The 22,903-nt window shown below is 33.5% G+C and overlaps 2 protein-coding genes across 11 annotated transcripts in view; both read right to left on the bottom strand.

Annotated features, from left to right (window-relative positions):
- The window catches only part of LOC127704119 (uncharacterized), a 165,186-nt gene extending 154,443 nt beyond the window's left edge, over nt 1–10,743 (bottom strand). Inside the window, exons 1-2 of one of the 2 annotated variants that reach the window (XR_007983152.1) lie at nt 10,343–10,740; nt 2,674–2,970 (exon numbers count right to left, since the gene is read on the bottom strand). Coding sequence is in view for 1 of the 2 variants with exons in the window: in XM_052208019.1 (XP_052063979.1) it covers nt 1,330–2,967 (1,638 nt within the window). In the remaining variant the exon portion in view is untranslated. Of the gene's footprint in view, nt 1–800; nt 2,971–10,342 lie in introns of those variants that run through there. The other variant, XM_052208019.1, reaches the window with a different exon arrangement.
- Nucleotides 10,744–13,204: 2,461 nt separating this feature from the next.
- Nucleotides 13,205–22,248, bottom strand: LOC127704449 (uncharacterized). 9 transcript variants are annotated; one of them, XR_007983289.1, is made up of 8 exons: nt 22,120–22,248; nt 20,715–20,878; nt 19,877–19,898; nt 19,255–19,319; nt 18,098–18,238; nt 15,056–15,170; nt 14,114–14,186; nt 13,205–13,416 (listed from the first exon to the last, which is right to left on the bottom strand). XR_007983289.1 is itself a non-coding variant. In XM_052208534.1 (7 exons), exons 2-7 carry the CDS (start codon nt 20,874–20,876, stop codon nt 13,307–13,309), a joined length of 666 nt encoding a protein of 221 aa, XP_052064494.1. In that variant the 5' UTR covers nt 20,877–20,878; nt 22,120–22,248; the 3' UTR covers nt 13,205–13,306. The 9 variants fall into 9 exon arrangements, 4 of the variants coding, with proteins under 4 accessions (XP_052064494.1, XP_052064502.1, XP_052064507.1 ...); XR_007983291.1 differs by lacking the exon at nt 19,877–19,898 and having other exon boundaries at nt 14,114–14,235; XR_007983290.1 differs by lacking the exon at nt 19,877–19,898 and having other exon boundaries at nt 18,098–18,234.
- Between the last annotated feature and the right edge of the window lie 655 nt (nt 22,249–22,903).

The raw sequence follows: 22,903 nt of genomic DNA, 5'->3' as shown, positions 1-22,903 counted from the left end.
TCTTTCAGACCAGGCCCAATTAGCAATGATTAGTGGTTCTATAGCATATAGAAAACATGAAAAGTATCGACCCAGAGGCAAGTTTCTCGAAATCGTTATAGATCCATTTTCAAGTAGATTGATAATGATACATCATTCAATTCTTCATTCATTCCATGAATATGTAACTTTTATTTACGTACTAGCAAAACAAACGAAAGCTTGATTTCCATTAACCCACCATCGGCATACTTTGACTCTGAACCAAAAAAAAGATAGAAGATATTTACTTACAGTTTTCTACTTGAACCTACTCCCGGTTTCAGAATTTAATAAAAGCAATTCTTGTACGGAACATTCATTGTCAGTTGTGCGTATGAGTGAAATACAAAAAAAAATGTAGTAAATCAAAAAGTTGAAGTTCAAAGATTTAAAGTTGCTCCTCAGTTTTATATAATTATCCGGTCAATGCCAGTGGTAATTATGAATTGAAATAAAATTTATAATTAAATCCTGTTATTGACATTTAATTGGTCCGTTTTCGATGCTACAAGTTGACTGTTGTCTAAATAAACCAGTCTGAGTATTGATTATCTTCCATTTTTTTTCAATCCATTTTTGTCCGTAATTGTTTCTCGTCATGAATATGCATGAAATAATCAAGCAAGCAACAATCAATCAATCTTAGGGATAAAACTTTGTGCAGGTGTTTCTGTACCTTTCGAATATTTTCGTCGGTTGGTTACCCAGTAAAAACATAATTAGTTAAAATTCAATGATAATTTATAATTATTTGAATAGTTTTTTGCATCAACCGTTTGACTTTGGAGTCACCTTCCCAAAGATGTTTCTATTTTTCGTTTCGATGGTCTCCCTCAAACCCTTTCTAAAGCTAAGTTATTCCATTCCAAATTATTATCATGCAGACAGTAGACTAGATCATGTCTTAGTCCGTACTTTAAAATCACTCGTACAAAAAAAAAACCTGGAACTAGTAGACACATTTTGTGAATGTGAACAAATGAAACTCCTGAATACGCCCTTCTCAATTGTACCATTATGATATATCATCGAATTAATGCTGCACTTTTTGTCAATTTAGTTGGCACTGTTAGCATGGATACCTTTCTCCATGGTCATCCGAACATTTCGGATATAGACAATAAAAATAACTTTTTGATTTTACAAGACTATTTATGAAAACAAATTCATAAATATGTACAGAAATACAAATTAAAACAAAATTGGAAAACAAGTGACTAGTCACTTATACAAATTCCTCTACTGTATAAATGACAAATTATGGTGAATTATTATGTGAATCTGTTAAGTTTCCAATAAATAGTCTCTCTATTTCTGATTAAAAACGGAAACACTTCCACCTCGGCAGAGGAACATTTTTGTGCAGGCACTATTAAAGCAAATTCCAGTATAGGAAAGAGTATTTTCATATTTTACTACGACGTCCATGAATGTTCCATCCGGCTTCAGTCTATATATACCTTTCGTATCTACACCAACGTAAATGTAACCATGGTTATCAACTGCTAAATTCCACAGAGTATCGTTATCTGGTGTGGAGTATGTATAAACTTCTGTACCATCGCTTCTAATACAACTCAGAACTTCTCTGTCGGTGTAATAGATGTTTCCTATTTTATCCAAAGTAATGAACCAAGTTAGTTTCCTATAATGTGCTTCTACTGATCGAATAAATTTTCCTTGAAGATCCAGAATGTTAATGTTACCTCTGGTTCCAACAAATATTTTTTCATTTGAGACTGCAACTCCTCCCTGGTGAACTCCATCAACTGATACGGTTCTTGATATATTCTTTTCGTTAAAGTCGACAAACTGTAAGAAATCGTCTAGGTGAGATGTCACAACGCCTTCATTTGTACCTGGGATCATAGCAATATCCCATGGTCTATATATGGTATTGATTCGGTACTTGAAGCTATCATTAATATCATATACTAATATTCCACCAGTTCTTGTGCCGTCAACTATGAGTACTTCGTCATCATCATTAACTGTCATTCCGTTAACACTTGTACGATCGTCCTTGATGTTTAAATCTCGTTTATAAATGAAGTGTGGCAAATTCTGATGTTGCTCAAATGGCATTTGGGATTGACTCTGTTTCTTCTGTACAAATTTTACGGCAGAAGGTACTTCGCTAAGTTCTATTGACCCGATAGATTTAATATCTTCCTGTAACCTCTCTGGAATCAGTTTAATTGTAGCATTTGTCGACTTTTCTGTGATATCAGTTATTTTTTCCTCCAGATCTGTCAGATCTTGTTTGTACGCATGCGCAGCAAGAAATGCTTGCTTCTCGGAACCATGTTTATCCACAAGATCAAAGACATCTTTTTTGTCTTTTGCCATCTTTCCAACATCTTCTGTTTCAATAATTGTTGCCTTTGATTTTTGTATTATTTTGTCTTTTTTAAGATCAAGATCACAAAGTAGTGACTTTTCTAGTGATTCAATATGACTAATCGCTTCTTCTTTCAACTCCCTGATTGCATTTTTTACTGAATTTGCTTCCTTTTCGATGTTTTCAATAAAACTCTGTCTGTCTTTGGTTATTACATGTGTTGTTTCTAAAACATGGTCTACAAGTTCTATGGCATCTATAAACGACTGAGATTGTTTCGCACCTTTACATGCTATATCAATAGACATCACTTTTTGACAAGAACGATGGTTTTCTGCTAGACATTCTTTGCAAGATAGAATATCATGATCGATACAAAAATACTCAAATGGCAAGTTATCATGTTCGAAACAGCATTGGTCTGCGATAATTGTATGCATAGGCATTCTATTGATATCGATGAGTTCATGATTTCGCGATATTTTCTGGGCACGATGGTTGTCTGTGCAGTCTGAACAAAAAGACTCTTCACAAATAACACACCAATGAGTTGACTGGTTGTTTTTGTCGCGGGTTTTGCATGGTTCACATTTAACTTTCTCCATTTTCTGAAATAAAAAAACAATGTACAATGTATATAAAAATCGTCCAAACATTTTTCGCATCGCTTCGCTTGGTGGTACATGTATATAATCCGTTTTATTCAATTACGCCCCTCCCCTTTTTAAAAAATCCTGGATCCGCCCTTGTCATATGAACTTAAAACTTAAATGTAGTATACATGTTTATATTTAATATAAATGCCAAATTCGGGTTATGACACTGATTTCACGGTCCATTGAACATGGAAATGTGATAGTGTGAGCCGGTGTTATATAGCCATTCATCCCCCCCCCCCCCATGCCAGTTTTTCCCCCGGGGGAAAAATTGGCATGATATCATTTTCCCCCTAGGGAAATTTTTGATCATTGCCATTCTTCTCCCGCGGAAATTTGACAATACATATACATATAGCAACGTTTCCCCATGCCAATATTTCCCCCACAATATGGATTTCACCATATATATATAAATACATCAACTTCTGCCATTTATTGCAAATATTTTTCGTATTTTCTTAAGAAATGATTGATTCCTGGAATGCTAAAATAATCTGTTTTTCGGCTTGGGTTGCATAGAAGAAATGTTTGGTACAAACTCTGTTCGTTTTGGTGACACGCGTGTCACTAGAAATGTCTGGGGTCAGGGGAGTGGGGTGGGTCATCTATATTTTGTTACAGGGGTGCCGTTTGCATTCGAAAATATCCCGATTCATATATTGACTCTATCCAAAAATTCGATTTATTCGTATGGCTTACATGAAAATTGATGTATTGTTTAATAAAATTGCCAACCATTAATATATGATAGGTTAATATTTTCCATCCATTCATATATTTAACATCCTGAAAGAACGAACATCGGTACATGTATATAACTTATTTAAAGGAGTTACCCTATATTAAACATTGAACTTTATGTTTGTGTCCACTGGCGTGTGCATGCCAGATAGAATGGTGATGTCATCACATACTAGTATCCACCAATCTAAGCTCATTTATGCATGGCTACTCGTCTGCCTAAACGTCCATTAGTCTGTCTTCATGTCCAGTAGTCTGTTAAAATGCATGTCCACCAATCTGTGTATATGTCCACAAATTCGTTTACATGATCACCAGATGTCTGTCGACATGCCTACAAGTTTGTCTACATGTCCACCAGTTTGTGTGTCTCCGCAAGTCTCACTAAATGTTCACCAGTCTGTCTCTGCGATTCAACCAGTCATTCGACATGTTCCCCAGTCTATCTATGTGTCCGCCAGTCTGTCTACGTGTCCACTAATCTGTCGACATGTCTACACGTCTGTCTAGATCCTCCAGTCTATATAAGGTCCACATGCAGCAATTCTACACATCCACCAGTCTGTGTGTGTGTCCACTAGTCTATTTATGGGTCCACCAGTCTGTCAATATGTTCACTGGTCGGTTTATGTGTTCACGATGATTGTTTGATAACGCTAAACTATATCAAAGAAGGTTACTATCTTTTAATGAATAATTAATTTCCAACTGACGTCACCGACGTTACTACGTTACTACGAAACTGTATTCATTACCCCTTTCAAAACTTCATTCTCTGTTCAATTTATGTTTGGAAACCACTGTTACAAACCCTCATTCAAACCAGTTCGCATTGGAAAAGATGAAAAAGAGAAAAGATCTTTTCTTAAACTTTCCTTTGCCAACAAAGGTCTCGATGGCGTCAACTAAGGCAATATCCTTCATCATAAATTAGTTCAGTCGAAACTACCTCCTTATTTTAAAGATCAGTCTGTACCAATAATTTCTTTTACCTATACCAAACCAATTGCAACTAAAATTTTCAATTACAAACACGTTTTGCAGGATCTCAACATTGACGACTTCAAGTCTAAACCTCCTGATTGCACCTGCGCTAGTTCCCAATTCACATATAATCCGGCTGGCCACGTTATTACCGGAGACCTCAACATTGTCAATAACACTTCCCTGCGAAATTTGTTATCCAACGGTCCGAAATATCGTGAGCCTAAATCCATCAATTGGAAATACAACTTCAAAATACTGATGGATTCAGTCGAGGATTATGCCAGGCAATGGGCTAAACGCGAGAAAGAAGACGTAGATACTCTTTCCGAATGGATTAAGGCTGTGAGGTCGTTGATACAAATCCGAATTAAGAAACTAAATGGGCATATCAATACCCAAGCTACATCAATTTTTAAAGACCCAAATGTTGCAAAACACTTGTCCTACCTCCATGACAAATATGTTGTTGTCCCCGCAGATAAAGCCCCAAACAACATCGTTTGTGTGTGTAAATATCATTACATAAACTGCTTGATAAATGAATTAGGTATTGACAATTTACTTGGAAACTCAACATATACCCTCACGACACTTACCAAAGAGGAAATCCTGGATAATCATAGGTCTGTTCTATGTTCCTTTGGAATTTCAACCAAAGATGAAGAACTGGGTCTTCCATCACTGTATTGGATACCTAAACTACATAAGTGTCCTTACAAACAACGGTATATTGCTGGGTTTTCAAAGTGCTCCACGAAACCTCTTTCTAAATTATTAACATCTATTTTATCAGCAATCAAAGCCGGGCTCCAAAGTTATTGTGAAACTGCCTATTCTAGAGGTGGCGTGAATCAGATGTGGATACTAAAAAAATCCAAAGATCTTTTAGAGTACATACAATCTAAGACTCTCTCATCTTGCAATAGTATTAAAACATTTGACTTTTCTACACTTTACACAAGTATTCCCCATTCCAAACTAAAAGACAAATTGTAAGAGTTGGTATCACTTTGTTTCATTAAAAAGAATGGCGAACGTAGATACAAGTATCTTGTCTTGGGGAGGGATAAATCCTACTTTGTAAAGAATCACTCTTCAAACAAAAAATTATCTGAAACTGACATTATCAAGATGCTTGATGTCTTGATTGACAACATATTTGTTACGTTTGGAGGACGTGTTTTTCAACAGACTGTCGGAATTCCAATGGGAACCAATTGTGCCCCTCTTCTTGCCGACTTGTTTCTTTATTATTATGAGGCTGACTTCATACAGGAACTTCTTAGGAAGAAAGATAAGAAGTTAGCAATATCCTTTAACTCTACGTTCCGCTATATAGATGATGTTCTCTCACTAAATAATACAAAATTTGGTGACTATGTTGAACGAATCTATCCCATCGAACTAGAAATAAAGGATACTACAGATACAGTTAAGTCTGCCTCATATCTTGACTTACATCTAGAAATTGACAATGAGGGTCGGATGAAAACAAAACTTTACGACAAAAGAGATGATTTCAGCTTCCCAATTGTGAACTTTCCATTTCTATGTAGCAACAATCCAGCAGCGCCTGCATACGGAGTACACTGTAAAAATTGTGTTTAGGGCCTAAACACTTTCCTAAGCACATTTCATGTTAACGAATTGGTTACATGTTTAGGGGCTAAACATGCTTAATATCTAAACATGTTTAGGAAAGTGTTTAGAGTCTAAACGTGTTTGTCCTTCAAGTGTTTAGTCTGATGACATGTTTAGGTTAAATATGTTTAGAATTGAAACATGTAAATTATTCAATACATGCCTTTTTTCAATGCAAATCATGTATATATTCATATAGTTTCCATAAATTTGTACTGTAGCTTTTGCTGTAAAAGCACTGGTGGCACTGGGTTCTCCTCTTTGAGTTGTACTTTAAGTTCATTTTAATTTTGTTGAAACTTAAGATTTTAAAGCATTTGTGTAGGATTCTTCTATCTCTTTGAAAATTGTCTGACATGCATTATTTTCCCTCGTATTTCCATATTTCTTTCATCACATTACATCAATGCAAGACAACGTGTATATGCAATAAATGTAAACTATCATGTTAAATAATCATACTTAAAAAGATTTTAAAAAAATAAGATAAGCAATTTTGATTTCTTTACATTTTATTCATCAAGTTAAAAAACAAAAACATCTGATATATGTATCTTGTTATTCTTCATAGTAATGTCTTCTACTTTTTTACAATTTACATAAATGGCATTCATATAATGTTCTATAAAATGTACTTTTAAAAAGTTCTAGAATTTGATACTGCTTAGGATAGGATAACTGCCATACGTTATAATAAAAGATGAGTCTCAAAATGATGTTATCAATGTCCTGGCTTAAATCCATCTTCAATCCTTCCACAATTCCGTGGCAGTTGTTTATCAATTTGCTTCAGTTTCCACTATAATCTTTCAGGTGTCTTTCTGTCTTCTCATGTTTAAGTTTCTAAACTGAAATAGAAAATGCATCACTTAAATAATTGTACCAATGCATTCTGTTTCATACCATATCCATTTAATGTATAAAAGACATAAAGCGTTATTGTGTGTGAAAATAAATATTGCCATATATTTCCTGCTGCCCCACCTTTATCCTTAAATTCATGCCTATCCTACATATTAAAATAGGCACTTTTCAGTAATCAGTGTTCAAGTCCTGGACATTTCCTAACACAGTTTTTGTGAAATAATAAAATTGTTTGGTCTACATATGTATCTACTTACTTTTTCTTTGTTCTGCCAAACAGCAGCTTTCATAGGCTGTGATCAATATATGAAGCTAAAAGTGTGTCTTAAATTATCAAGAACGAAAAAGATAAAGAATACAGCTTCCCTTTGCAAAAGACATAACACATTAAAAAATGCACTACATGTATCTAAAAAATATATAGAATAACTTACCCTGCACTTTTTTGTATTGCTTTGGCTATTGTGCTGTAATTTGTTGGTTCACCAGCTAGATTCAAACTAAAAGTAATGTCTCTATCTGTCATTTCTGTATTCTGAAATTATTTACAGAAATATTATTAAAACTACACTAATTAATTTGAGAAATAAATAAAGAATGCTAACTTATTTAAATAAAACGAAAACTATTGCTTTCATTATTCATTTTATGTTATTGGACAGAGCACATTTGAGGTTTGTAAAAAGGGGGGGGGGGGGCGTTGTCCATTTTGAAAATCACGTGATCAGTTCATATTTTTTTTCAAACCTTTGTTCCTAGTAAATGTTTTAAAGCACAGACGTTACTACAATATTTTCAATTTATTATACTTAACACTAAATCTTAAGTATATACAACAGTTTGCTTTCTGTTTGTAATATTTTGGAAAGAATCCTTTAAAAAGGGGGAAGGTTAAGTGTGAAATTCCTTATCACGTAAAAAAATTTTGAAACCGTAAGTATATAACGGTAACAGTTATATTTTGATAATATATACACAATTTGTACTTACAATAGAAGTCATAACCATATATATATATGCCTGTTTCAGTTGTGTTTTTAATCGGCTCTCCTGGTCCATTTTGAATTCCTCATTCCTTTGTTGTGCATTTTCAGGCGGAAACATGCGGCGTTCTCAATCACGTGGTATATTTTCGAATCGCAAAGGTCACGACATGTTTAGGCTCTAAGCATGTTTGGCATTACATGTTGCAATTCTAAACATGTTTAGATTGATGACATAATGGAATCATATGTGCATAGCATTTGAACAGTTTCCTAATCATGTTTAGACTTAAACATGTTTAGGAAATGTTTAGGCTCTAAGCACAATTTTTACAGTGTATATATCCCCCAATTGATACGATATTCCCGGGCTTGTGTTTCCTATCATGATTTCCTTGATAGAGGATTGCTGCTCACAAGGAAGCTATTAAGCCAAGAGTTCCAAACGGTGAAGTTGAAATCATCCCTTCGTAAATTTTACGGACGCCATCACGAGTTGGTTGACCGTTATGGAATAACCGTTTCACAGATGATATCGGATATGTTCCTTATGTCGTAACTACAATACCCTTCCCTTTTCACGAATGTGACTTACCGAATTAGACTATTTACCGGATTTGTAATAACATAAGCAACACGATTACCCTTCCGGAGCACCTGAGATCACCCCCAGTTTTTGGTGGGGTTCGTGTTGCTTAGTCTTTAGTTTTCTTTGTTGTGTCATCTGTACTATTATTTGTCTGTTTGTCTTTTTATTTTTGGCCATGACGTTGTCAGTTTGTTTTCGATCTATGAGTTTGACTGTCCCTCTGGTATCTTTCGTCCCTCTTTTACTACAAGGGGGGGGGGGGGGGGGGGAAATGAGCTGCTCGTGTTACTAGGGGGGAAGAATAGGCCTGATCCTGGTTTTCCCCCTATCACACTGAGGGGGAAAAGTGGGATTATGCCAATTTTTCCGGGGGAAAAAAGTGGATCGATCCAGTTCTTCCCCCCGGAAAAAATTAGCATGGGGAAAAATGGCTATAGGACACCTGGCATAGTGTTCTTTAGACACATAGTCTTAATTCTATTTAATTCATATTTTATAAAAATGAAAGAAAAATAGTAATTTTTGTGGATGCCAAAACTTGGACCTAAACTGAGAAATTAAAAAAAATCTGGTTAACTATTTATACTTGTCCTTAGACAGAAAACACATGAAAAAAGTTATTTACCTTGATTACTCTATATATGAATTTCAGGTCTTTTCAGTTTTTTTTTTTTTTTATTTTTCAGGTTCAAGTTTTGTCATCAACAATATTTTAAGTCAAAAATTGTATGATTCTAACAAATGTTGGGTCCGTTTCTTGGCAGAATCCAAATTAGAACGAAATTAATATTTCTGTTTTGTTTCTTTCAGTTTGAATAAATCTATCGTAGTTCAGGTATATTCCTGTCTTACAATTCCTTGTCCGTTTCCAAGTTTTTCCATCAAAACATGTTTTCTTTTAAATAAAATGTTTAAATTTAATAAAACGATGATATTTTTTTTTATCCAAATTAATAGGAAATTCAATGTAAAATACGACAACAAAAAATATTCAAAATTGAATGAATCTAACCGTAGAAGTTTAAGTTCATTCGGGGCTTTTCGTATTCTCCCCATTCAGGTCCGAGTTTTGGTATATTTTCCATTATTTTATTTTCCATTTTAATAACTTATTTAACTTTCCCAAACGAACGAATGAAAAATAAAAACGTTCTTGTTATTTGAATAAATCTATTCATAGAACTTCACCGGGGTCATTTCAGGTACGCGTTCCGGTCTTTAGTGACACCCTGATTTCAGTTTCATGTATACATGTATTTATAGCAATGGAAATTTCAATTGTTTTTGATACAACTACGCTGAAGCTTTGTCAAGTTTTAAAAAAATTTTGTATGTTAAAATCTCTTTCATTCTTATATGTGCATAAATTCAATCGAGCAGCTACATTTTTTTCTAATTACACTTGCCACTCCCAGTGTAATGTAACGTTAAGTATGACATGTGTATATATTATCTTAAATTTGGCAAACAAGATAGTTAACTTACACATCTTTATCCAATTTGCGTAAATGCTTACCTCTTTAATTCATGCTATCATTCATATATCTTTTTCAGCTTAAACTTGTGTAGGTAACTAGGTTTACTTATATAGTATTGTGTTCGTGAGAAAGATTATCAGGTCATTCTCCATGGGCAGTGGAGCACACAATATGAAGCATTTCATTCGGTTCATCGAAGCTGTCAATACATATATAAAATATCGATGGACATGTATCATATTCCGGTATTACCGTAAAAATTTGAAGATGTGAAAGTGTTTATGTATCCGTAGAGCATGACTAATGAATTGTTTATTAATATTAATCAAACGTTACAATCAATAAAATATATAATGTCTATCAGTATACAGTTTATAAACAAATAAGTGAAATCAAGATACAAGAGATGAAGGATTCAAGAATTAAATGACCAATCATGGACCCTCAAGGGGCACCCCAATACTTAAAATATAGCAATTTCACAAATCAAAAGGTAACAATTAAAAAGAAAAAAAAAGAAAAACATTCAAAGCTTTTTAACTACTCTTAACTTTTTCAATAACAAAAAAGTACTAAAACTTATACAATTCAAAACACACAGATAGGATAATAATATTTTGTTAAAGAATAATATAGAAAATACAAGATTTTTATATACATTTAGATTATTTGGAATTAAATAATGTAAAATTGTTAAAAAATGTCTTATAAACTATATTGATATATATGCTCGTTATACACAAATTCCAGTACGGTTTTAATAAAAAGTCCTGGTCACTGAGGAGAGTGGATTCAACAACTGCATGATATGTACATAATTTGTGTCTTTTTTTAATTATTTTTGTGATGTATTATGTAATGTGTTATTTTGTTTTCGTGTATGCCATCAACCCCTTTGGAGTATTATAGTGCATTATTTTCAATAAACTATTATTATAAACAACTTTCTGTATTGCTCTTTGAGTGAAACAAATAAAGTAGAAAATTCCTATTTTGATCATGGTTCTTTTTTGTTTTTAATTTTGAACAAAGACTTGTTTACTAAAAAATCTGTGTATAATGAATTTATGGTAAATAAATATGACAGTCTATTTTTTTTAATTTGACTTACCCGCACTTGTTCTTTTTTATACCTGCTCGATGTTCCTATGCAGAGACCAAGCATAAAAAATGAGTGAGTGCGGAGAAATAATTTTAATTAGTTTTATTTATTTTTAGTATAAACTGTGTTACCTATTCTGACATCGGACTCGGACTTCTTTTAAACTGAGTTTTACTGTGCGTATTGCTGTTTGTTTGTTTATTCTACATTGGCTAGAGGTATAGGGGGAGGGTTGAGATCTCACAAAACATGTTTAATATTGCGCCTGTCCCAAGTCAGGAGCCTCTGGCCTTTGTTAGTCGTCTATGTTTTTTAATTTTAGTTCATTTATATGTTTTGGAGTTTAGTGTGACGTCCATTTTCACTGAACTCGTACACATTTTTGTTTAGGGGCCAGCTGAAGCCGGCCTCCGGGTGCGGGATTTTCTCGCTGTGTTGAAGACCCATTGGTGGTCTTCGGCTGCTTTCTGCTCTTTGGTCGGGTTGTTGTCTCTTTGACACATTCCCCATTTCCATTCTCAATTTTATTATTAATATGACTGTTTGTGATGGACGTTAACTTCAATTCCGAGTTCAGAACATTTACTGTTTTACCTCTTTTGAAATTCATCACTAAACTAAACAAACTTAAAGACTGTACAAGATAACATTTCCTTTAGTATAAAAGAGAGGCGAAAGATACCAAAGGGACATTCAAACTCACAAGTCGAAAATAAACTGAAGGCTGTACGGTGACCTATAGTTGTTAAGTTCTGTGTCATTTTGGTCTCTTGTGGAGAGTTGTCTCATTGGCAATCATACCACATCTTCTTTTTTATATTGACAACTTCATTGCTAAAAAAAGAAAAAGACAAACAACAGTACACAAACCACAACATAACATAACATTATTAAACATTAAAGATAATGTCTGACACTTAAGAGGGTCTGGATGGTGGTCCTTCATTTCTTTTTTCATTAATATTTTAGACATTTTTAATTTATTTTGCCCATTATTTTCTGTTCTTCATAATATATTACCTAATTATTCTCTATTTTATTTTTGCCCTTTTCTTTTGTAATTTTGCTCATTATTATCTATTCTGACACTCACTAAACAATTTATATATATTTCATTGTCACCGCGGCATTAGTTCATTTTAAGGAAAACAGCAGTTATTCATTTCCATCCATTGTGCTATTCTTTTCGGTGTCAAACTCGATTGATTAAATGGTTAGTTGATTGTTTAATCAACGTCCAGTGTCAACTATTTCAGGCATTTTCAAGACAATATCAGTTTAGAATAAATATAACGCGTAGGTTTTACAGACCTGGTTCATAGATGAAGGACAGGATACTCGGACTCCCACTAAAAAAGAAGGGTAGTTGAATAGCGACAGAAAATGTTGCCTTGCGACAGCAGAACAGGCCTAATACAAATCCTGAAAGAGTTATTTCAAGGAGTAATTTTAACCTGCGCAGGAGGTAGAACTCTCCCTACCCAAATCATAGAATTTAACGTCCATCTTATATAGTAAGACTTCAATACTAGTAATATATTTTTATCTTTAATTTATAAATATCAATATGAATACACGTAACAGGAGTTGTGGGTTATACGTCAATGAGACAGCAACCAGACAAAATTACTAGTAACCAAAAGTCACCTAAAATATCAATTAAACAACACATATACAAAATATACATAGAATGCTCTCAGTATCTTAATAAAAGCTTTAAGTACTTTTAAAAACCGCTAATAAAGATAACAATAAGGAAAATGCCTCATAAAATTTTCTGTATATCAGAAGTTGCAACTCAAATACTATAATTCACTTTATTTCAGTGCTTCAAAAAATTCATATTAATAACATTGCAATGCTATAAAAATGCATCAAAATTAAAGTACTTTTATAAACATTAAATTGTTATAGAACTATACATTATGTCTGTACGTATAGTATATTTTCTACCAGAAATTAGTTCGGAACCTTCGTGAAGCATGTCGTGTTGAAAAACCAAAATGCAACCTGGAATATAAATATATACTTATTAAATATTTAAGAAATTAATGCTAAAAGCCTTCTTTTTGTAATTTTATTGGGTTGTAAAAGTGTTGACTGAAGCACATTTTGTATGAAGGCGCTTCATTCTAAAGATGTGTGCACGATCAATTATGACCAATTCAATCAATAACTTTCATTAGAGACAAATTAAAAAGAGATGTGGTGTAAAAACGTCAATGAGACAGCAACCTAACGAAGCAAACCACGAAAAAAGACTAATATTGCATGGTCATCATACTGTCAACAATATAGATATGTGTGTTTGGAATATGTCTTTAGAAAATAGGAAATGCGAGTTCTTACTTTGTTACATCTGTTTTTTGTATCAGAATTTTATACTCGTAAAATAATCTTAGAGCTTGTAAAAAATTGCTAATTGTCATTGACGGTATTTGCATGTGTCATCAAAAATCGAAACTGAATTATATTTGTATACACTACCAAAGAACATTTGATGTTTTTTTTGTGATTTGTTTTGTTAATTGGACATTGTTAATTTTTACGTAAAACATTGATTTATCGGAATGATTTTATTTTATTTTTGAAATGTCCTTTCTAATAACTGTGATTGTTTTTAAGTATATGTATATGTCTTTGTGATTACTTCCGTAATTCTTCTTTTATTTCCTTTCAAAATTGTACGTATTGAAATATGCTTTACCCAACTTTGGTACAAATTCCATCTTTTCCTTCCTATTTCTGCTGAGAAAATTAGTACTGCCGCCCTTATAACCCTGTGAAATGAATAGAAAAACTTGGAAGTCTGGACACAGGCGCTTGTCTCTGAAATTATTTTTTAAGATATATAGGAGGTGGGAAAAGTTCAGAGACAAGTGCTTGTGAGTCTGAACAACATATTTTGTATATTCATAAGTCAAGATAAAAAAAAACCAAATAAATCAAATTTCAAAAAAAAGCAAAGAAACGCATAGCTGTACAAATGCTAACCAAATTGAATTATCATCGTTACATTCTTCATTTGAAAATAAAAAAAATAACTCCAGGCTCATTTTCGGATCAAAGTCAAGAACCAAATATTGTTTTAGTACAAATAGCTATCACACAAAAAAAGGATTTAAAAAGAGATAAAATTCACCAAACAATTCATAAGAGCGTTACGTATATTCTGGACTTGAACAAAATGACCAATACTTACCGGTATATTAAGTAGGTACGAATGGCGGTAATTTCAGACTATCACTGGCCGTAAAAGGAGGATATGTTGGAAATAACAAAATTTTTAACTTGCTACAGATCACTTGCAGTCCCCTCAACCAGATTTTGCAGTTTGTTTTAAGCATTTCTAGAGCTTTGCCCTTTCCAAAGACATATCACGTCTCTTTCCAACCAGTCGTGACTACCATTTTGTACATTGAACATAATTCAACGGACGCTCCCGCAGCACGGGTCTTATCGTACGAAAAATTTCGGGTTGAAACAATAAAGTATCGTATGAAAAGATGAACAGCAGAAAAAAGAATCATGTTCCTCAGTTAGTATAGCTATTTAAAAATCCGTGTTGTTAAATGATTCTGTATTGATATACATAAATTCGAGATATTAGTATTTTGTTTTGAACCATCTAAATACAATGTTTATATACCTCATTGAGATACACCTGTATAGTAAAGTAACTTTTTTCTCCAGTTTCCCTTTCATATCGTCCATCATAGTGAGGTTTGAAATATTCCCCTGGATCATATCGAAGGAATCGTAATCTAAAAAAACACAATATGACGCAGGTTTTTTCAAAAGTGATGATTTTCTGAATATTGTTTGGCATTTCACAGTGGTATCATACTTTGACTTTGTTTAAACCTGTTTATTTACTTTTGACCTTAATTAATCATTTGTCCCTTATAATTTTTATTGACTGTGTGTTTGCATTCAGGTATCACAGATCAAATTTATTCGTTCATTGTGTGTTAATTTACGTTTTTTGATTGAGTTAAGCCTTCCAATTGATATTTTATAGTGTGTCTTTCTATGTTGTGATGTTATACTATTGTTTCAGAAAAGGGAGAAGGTTTGGTACAATTAAAAAGTTTAATCCCGCTGCAAATGTTTGCCCTTGTCCTAGGTCAGGAATCTGATGTACAGTAGTTGTCGTCTGTTTATGTAGTTCATACGTGTTTCTCGTTTCTCGTTTTTATATAAATTAGACCGTTGGTTTTCCCGTTTGAATGGTTTTACACTAGTAATTTTTTGGGGCCCTTTATAGCTTGCTGTTCAGTGTGAGCCAATGCTCCGTGTTGAAGGCCGTACCTTGACCTATAATGGTTTACTTTTATAAATTGTTACTTGGATGGAGAGTTGTCTCATTGGCACTCATACCACATCTTCCTATATCTACATACATTTTATAAACTGAAACAATGCATATGCATATATACATGAAATAGATGTCTATCGACTTATATGGACTATATTTATTTTTAAATAATTACATTACATGTATGTTTCATTATATACGTTATTTTGATTGGGTAACAGCAATCTGCAGTGAAAATCTAGTCTATAAAATTTACTTATTAAAATCTAGTCTAATATTAAAATATCATGACAATTTCCATAATTTTATTTTTTAAATCATAATGTTTAGTAAACATGTAAATCATTTTAGTATCTGTAACTATTCATGTCTAGTGCTATATCTGTATGTCATTTTAATTTATTGTGTCAAAATTCATGCCTTTTATCTCGAATAAATATATATAATCTCGCGTCATTCTGAAATTAACCTTCATTTCAAAATGAAATGTAACATTCCTGATGACACGAGCTTCCACAATAAAGTGCACAGGTAAATAAAAGAAAAACCATGATCCTAGCAAAAAAAATGTATTGGATGTTTCTTTTAGTAAAAGCGTTGACTGTGCGCACATTTTTAGAATGAAGCGCGGAAAAATGTACTTCGGTCAACGCTATTGGGTGGCACGGTAGTATTTCCTGGCCCATAGGGATAATGATAGCCTTTTTAGAATGTTCAACCCTTTCTAACACTGCCCAAAATTCTACATACACAGTTAACTGAAGTATTTTTCATTATAATATTCAAAAATTAATTTGAATATTTATGATGACCGTTTACTCTTTTTGCTATCTTTATTAACCTAAGGCCACTAGTGCGTTTATGTCTTTTATCATGCAGTGAATACAAAATTTAAAAAAAATCTCAAAAATTCATTTTCACCTATATGTAAAATTATTTCATATTTTTCTACACCTGATTCAACCCTCAGTTTGGAAAAGTATGTTCAGTAGATACTGTATTTTTTGTTCAATCACACTGTTCAGATACATTGACTTGGGTACACAAAAGAGCAACCTAAATTCCGGAATGTAAATACTACCGTGCCACCTTTTAATATATTACACCCAAATAAAATTACAAAAAGAAGTATTCAATTCTTAGTATCATGTATAGTTGCTAACGAAATTATATATTTACTCCGAGTCATATTTTATTCAAGGTTTATAACTAAAAAAGAAGAGCTGCTATTCCACTCCTTCAATGTTCGCTTTTGTTTATTGGAATGTGTAAACTTTTTTCATGCAATAAAAACTTATCTATATCTATCAAGATTAGCTCAAATAAAATACGAGACTGAAAAGCGTCTGCTTCTTTCAAAACGAGCAGCTACTTCTATCGACACACATCGAAAGTGAAAAATCTTCTCCGTCTCCGGTTGCAAACATTTCATGTATATATAAGATATACATCTATAGGATAAGGACTGGGAGAGCTGTTAATTATTTACTGGCACTAAAAAAGGTGTTCAAATGAACAAAACAAGTCTTTTATGGACCTCTTGCAAATGTTCGTCTATGTTCAGGAAACATGACGCGAGCAACAACACGTCTTGCAATTTAAAAATTGTCCCTATCGGACTGAAAATAGAAATAACACTAAGTCTTTTTAAGTTCGGTGCACCCAAAAGTTGCGGTATCAACCCTGTATATTAAAATAATACTTTATAAACTTGATGCGTCCTAAGCATTTTTCTGGATTTAACTTCATCGGGAACTCTCAAATGCAGGCATTTGAAGACCAAAGATACATTATTTCAGTACTTGCCTAAATGAGAAGTACATTGTACATAACTGACAGGTACCTAAAACAATAGCCAAAGCCATCGAATGTTAGCCTAATACTCTTATCCTTTTGGAAAGCACGTTCTCTCTATGCTAAAGAACAGATTGGAACGCAATAGGTTATTAAATAGTCCAGATGATGTACATACCTTTCCTGGTATTATTCCGAGAATTCAAAGTGAACAAGATCGCATATCACAAGCCCTATGTTCATGAATTAAAAGAATGATATACTAGTATTTACAAGTAAGTGGTTTCCCATTTCCGATTTTCATTTGATGATAAATCAGGAATCAGGAAATAGAAATACATTGACTGCAGCAATCTGAATACACTAGATTTAAGTAAAAAATAATTAGTATCCTTTGTTTTAATCTTACATTAATTAAAATATTATATATTATGTGCATTTCAATGATAATTTAAAATTGCAAATCATCATATTTTTTTCTTATATAAAATTTGACTTTAATAAAATACTGTACATACAACGAACTTGTTTAACTTGTATCTAATATTTTACCACTAGAAATGTGGTACATTAAATTACCTTTCATTCAAGCCTATTACTTTCCGGTTTTGCCATGTTGCAGGTATATACGGCTTTATTCTGTTCCAGATTTTATTTGTCTCTTCAAATGTATCCAATAAACATCGTGAGCTCTGTCTAACATCTGTTAGTACTATCTGACTTGCAATTTAAAACATACATTAAGTAAAAAATATTCGACTCTCCTGCTCTACATTCATTTTTTTTTTAGATATACAAATTTACATAGATGAGGGATGAAATAAATAATATTGCTCTTCGCTACAAATTATTAAATAAACAGCTGCGTAAGATGCGTCGTATGCGCTTTGAATTTGTTGCAAGAATAAAATTGGAAATTAAAAAAAGAAGCTCATAAAGTCAGTAAAAAAGGCCACTCAAAAAATTTTCAAGGGTTTGGCGTATGAGTCCCGTAACCATGCAAAACTAAATTCGAACAAAAAGAGGAAGCTTTAAATGATTCGTAGGCGGACAAGCGGCAACTGACTTCCCGCAACGCTTTTGACTTGGAACAGCCCCTTTCGGTGAGCATCTCAGTTTCAAATAACAAGGATATGTGTGATACCGTTGTAATGTACAAAAAATAGTCAGAATAATGAGTCCGGGAAGGGTGACACCTGTCTTCCTCCGGATTGTAACTTGTGAACTATCATGTGACAAATCCGGCTCAGCGTATCGGTTAAGTACAAATTAGGGTTGATATTTATATTACTTTAACATGTTGTCGTCCTGAATATGCATTTAACTTGCCGCTGGACGTTAAATAGCATTATCATCATCGATTTCGACTCCAAAACACCGCCTACATCAACATTAACATCAATATGGATAGTTCCTACTACTTCTTATGTAGGATGAAGTGTTTTTTCGTGGTCAATTCATTGAAAATGTATAATGTTCTGTGGACTTTATTTTCTTTATTCTTTTAACAATGGTGTTGTCTGTCTAATGATTTGTTTATGATGATTTATTTTACCCCTTGGTATCCTTTTTAAATTTGTTTTTCTCTCTTTTTTGGCGATCACCAATTCCTATTTTAAGTACTCAGTCAAAATGTTGTTGGTGTTGGTTGTGACCTGTATAAATTAAATATATGACTAGAAATAGTCTTTTCAACAAAAAAAACTGTCTGCTGTTGTTAAAATAATTGTCCTTACTTTTTTCCGACTTTGGCAGCTTCGTATCCGATGTCTTCTGACACTTTAATATACTTATTACATTCCTAAAAGTAGAAATCTTTATAGCTTGCTGTTCGGTGTGAGCCAAGGCTCCGTGTTGAAGTCCGTACTTTGACCTATAATGGTTTAAATTTATAAATTGTGACTTGGATGGAGAGTTGTCTTATTGGCACTCATACCTCATTTCCTTATATCTATCTAGATTTCATTATTTTGTACATAAATTAGGCCGTTAGTTTTCTCGTTTGAATTGTTTTACATTTGTCATTTCGGAGCCTTTTAGAGCTGACTATGCGGTATGGGCTTTGCTCATTGTTGAAGGCCGTACGGTGACCTATAGTTGTTAATTTCTGTGTTATTTGGTCTCTTGTGGAGAGTTGTCTCATTGGCAATCATACCACATCTTCTTATTTTTATATCTAAATAATGTAGAAAACAATACGGAATTTGACGACTTATAACGATAAAATAACCTTGACAAATTTCAGGAATACATTTAAGGGAAAGGATTAAATAGAAATAAAAGATATGTCATTATTTCGAAACTTGAATTGAGTCTACATGAAATAATAAAACAAGAGGTACAAAGTTATATACTCACGAAATAAGTTCTGTTGATATTGCTGGTATAACAAAATTAAGACAGAGAACACGGTTATGTAATTCCATGAACACCTTATATGATAAAAAAACTGTATTTAAGAATTGGATGTTTCTTTGTGTAATTTTATTGAGGTTTGAAAGCGTTGACCAACGAACATTCTGTATGAAGCTCACGATCAACGCTTTTATAATCCTATAAAATTACAAAAAGAAACATTCAATTATTATAATTACATGAATATGCTACAACCACGAATTTACCTTTTATATATTATTTATTATTAAGCTTTTCGTTTGTTTTCCTATGAACTGTTGTGGCGTTGTCATAAACCCGTGCAGTCATGAATGTTGCATTTCATTGAGTAATAAAATTTAATTTTGGAATGCATCGCGATTGTTGTCGGCCAATCAAAAGAACGGATTCCTATGAAACATACATATTATGTAATTAAAAGCTATTAAGGTTCATCAAACAATAAAAAAAAGCTTGCATTCGAATAATGTTTTTAGATTTTTGTTTTTATTTATTTTTCAAACTGATTGTGAGTGTGATTAATACAATATGGAATTTCAGAAATATGTTGTTTCGGAGTTTAGTATGACGTCCATTTTCGCTGAACTACACATGTAGTTTACATAATTGTTTAGGGGCCAGCTAAAGCCCGTCTCCGGGTACAGGATTTTCTCGCTGTGTTGAAGAGCCATTGTTGGCTTTGGGCTGTTTTCTAGATCTGCTCTTTGGTCGTGTTGTTGTCTCTTTGACACATTCCCCGTTTCCTTTCAATATAGCATGTTTTAATATAATAACAAAAAAAAAAGATTTATAAAATAAATACCTCTTGTGTTAGGACATTATACAATGCAAATGCAGTATGGCCTCTGAAGTCTCTAGGTATATTTATACCTTCCTTTTTTATTTGTTGAGTCGTAAGTCTCTTGAATAAAGTCGACGAGCAGCGTTGTACTCGATTTCTTATAACATGACAGGTCTGCAACATTCCTGATGAGAAATAAAAATAAGAATGCAGTCCAATACAAAATGAATAAAGTTATCACTTTCACTTTATCACCGGATTTTCGCTTGCCATGACCACCAATTAAGACGGATGACACAAGTTAAGCAGAAACTGTGTGTTCTTCTTCCAGCTATCTAGTTCTGTCAAGATTTTGGTGCGGTTCGTGCTGCTTAATCTTTAGTTTTCTGTGTACTGTTTTGTTGAATGATGTTTGTATTTCATCTTTTTTGTTTTTTCCATGTTGTTGCTATTTTCAACATGAACTGTATTGCCCCTCCTGTATTTTTTAACTTTTTAACAGATTTTAAATGTCTGTAACACACTGAGAATGCAAATTATCGACTTCTGCCTTCTGCACTGTATGCTGTCCAGCTTGATTGATTGGTTAATTGTTAGTTGCTTAACCTCCAGTTGCAAATATTTCATGCATGCTCAGGACTAGAACAAATAAACAATGAATACAATAAGTATGTCCTGTAATAGAGGCTGTTCGAGACGAAGGTCGGGAAATTTGGACTGCTACTAGAAAAATGAAAGTAAATTGGATCTGGATAGGGAAATTTTTTTTGCCTTGCAACAAGCCACCTACGGACCTCTTATGAGTTGTTGCAAGGGTTCTTAACGTACAGAGCGCGTGGCGCTTTCTTTAAAAGAGGCATCGGATTTAACGTCCCCGTTCTGATCATGACCGGACGTGGCTGTGTGCTTGTACATCCCGCACAGCCAAACGGACGCCCCACTTTGGCAAGGGTTTTATTGCCGATCAGAAGAAGACCCCTCGTCTTCCCCTTCTTAAGAAGACCCTTTTTCTTCTTCTTCGCCTTCGTCATCGTCTTCATCTTCGTCATTGTCTTCATAGAGTAAAGATTTATGTGGTCGAATGACCACAAAAATGTACCTGATATCTGACGTGTATCTGTTTGTTTCTAGTTCTCAAAGATTGTCATCTTACATTAGATATTTGTTCGTATAAATAATATTCATAACCATTGAACAGTGTTGTACGTTACACCGGAAACGGTCGACCCAACTATCAGAGCCCGCCAAATAGATTCATTGTTAAATTGTTCTCGCCTTGAATAGACATGAAATATTTCCCCTTGGACGTTAACCAAAAACAGTCTAAATGTTTCCCCATATTTCATATTTAAATTATATATATTATGTATAACTTTTTGCTAATTAACATAAAACTTTATGAATGTACCGATCCTATATATAATACCTTACAATCGCCTACACAGAAACACTGTTTAGGTCGGGTACATCAGCCAATATTAAAAATACCTTCACAAGTGATAATACATTATTTGCATTTCTTTAATTTACTTCCCTGTACAATATAAATCACAAAAATAATGTCGTCTTTGTTGACCTTGTCAACTAGAAGGATCTAGTTACAAGTCATGTGCAGTCATTCATATTCAAACATTTATAATTGCTCACCTGGCTCTAGGATATTAGGTCCCAACATGGCTTAAAGATATGTATACGCGCTTTTGTCATCATTTCAAGTACGTCAAATCTCCTGAACAATTTTAAAATTCTTCTATCGTAGAAATTATCTAGTCAATTCGAACTTGACATTTCATTCAAAAATCCCCATCCACGGAACATGCCGGTTTTTGCTATGATTAGAACAACAAGACCGCCTGGGTGGTCTCGTGGTAGCGTGTTCGCCTCGAGTGCTGTAGGTCGTGGGTTTGAACCCCGGACGGGTAAAACCAAAGACTTTAAAATTGGTATTTGCTGCTTCTCCGCTAAGCACGCGGCATTTAGGAGTAAGAGCAAAGACTGGTCGGCTCGGAGTCAGAATAATGTGTCCAGGTAAAGTGACATGTCTTCCTGCGGACTGTTACCTTGTGAACTAGCACGTTAAAATCCGGCTCAGCGGTTCCAACTGCTTAAGGCAAGTTGCCTTAAGATGAATTTGGCCATTCTTAAAGGTGCCTTTTGGTCATAAGCTCTTCACGTATTCAACTACTTATACAACCTAGGCTTCAAAATTA

This window comes from Mytilus californianus, unplaced genomic scaffold (genome assembly GCF_021869535.1).
Source record: "Mytilus californianus isolate M0D057914Y unplaced genomic scaffold, xbMytCali1.0.p SCAF_1, whole genome shotgun sequence".
Lineage (NCBI taxonomy): Eukaryota > Metazoa > Mollusca > Bivalvia > Mytilida > Mytilidae > Mytilus > Mytilus californianus.
The sequence above is the reverse complement of the archived record's forward strand: the minus strand, read 5'-3'. Positions and strand labels throughout refer to the sequence as shown.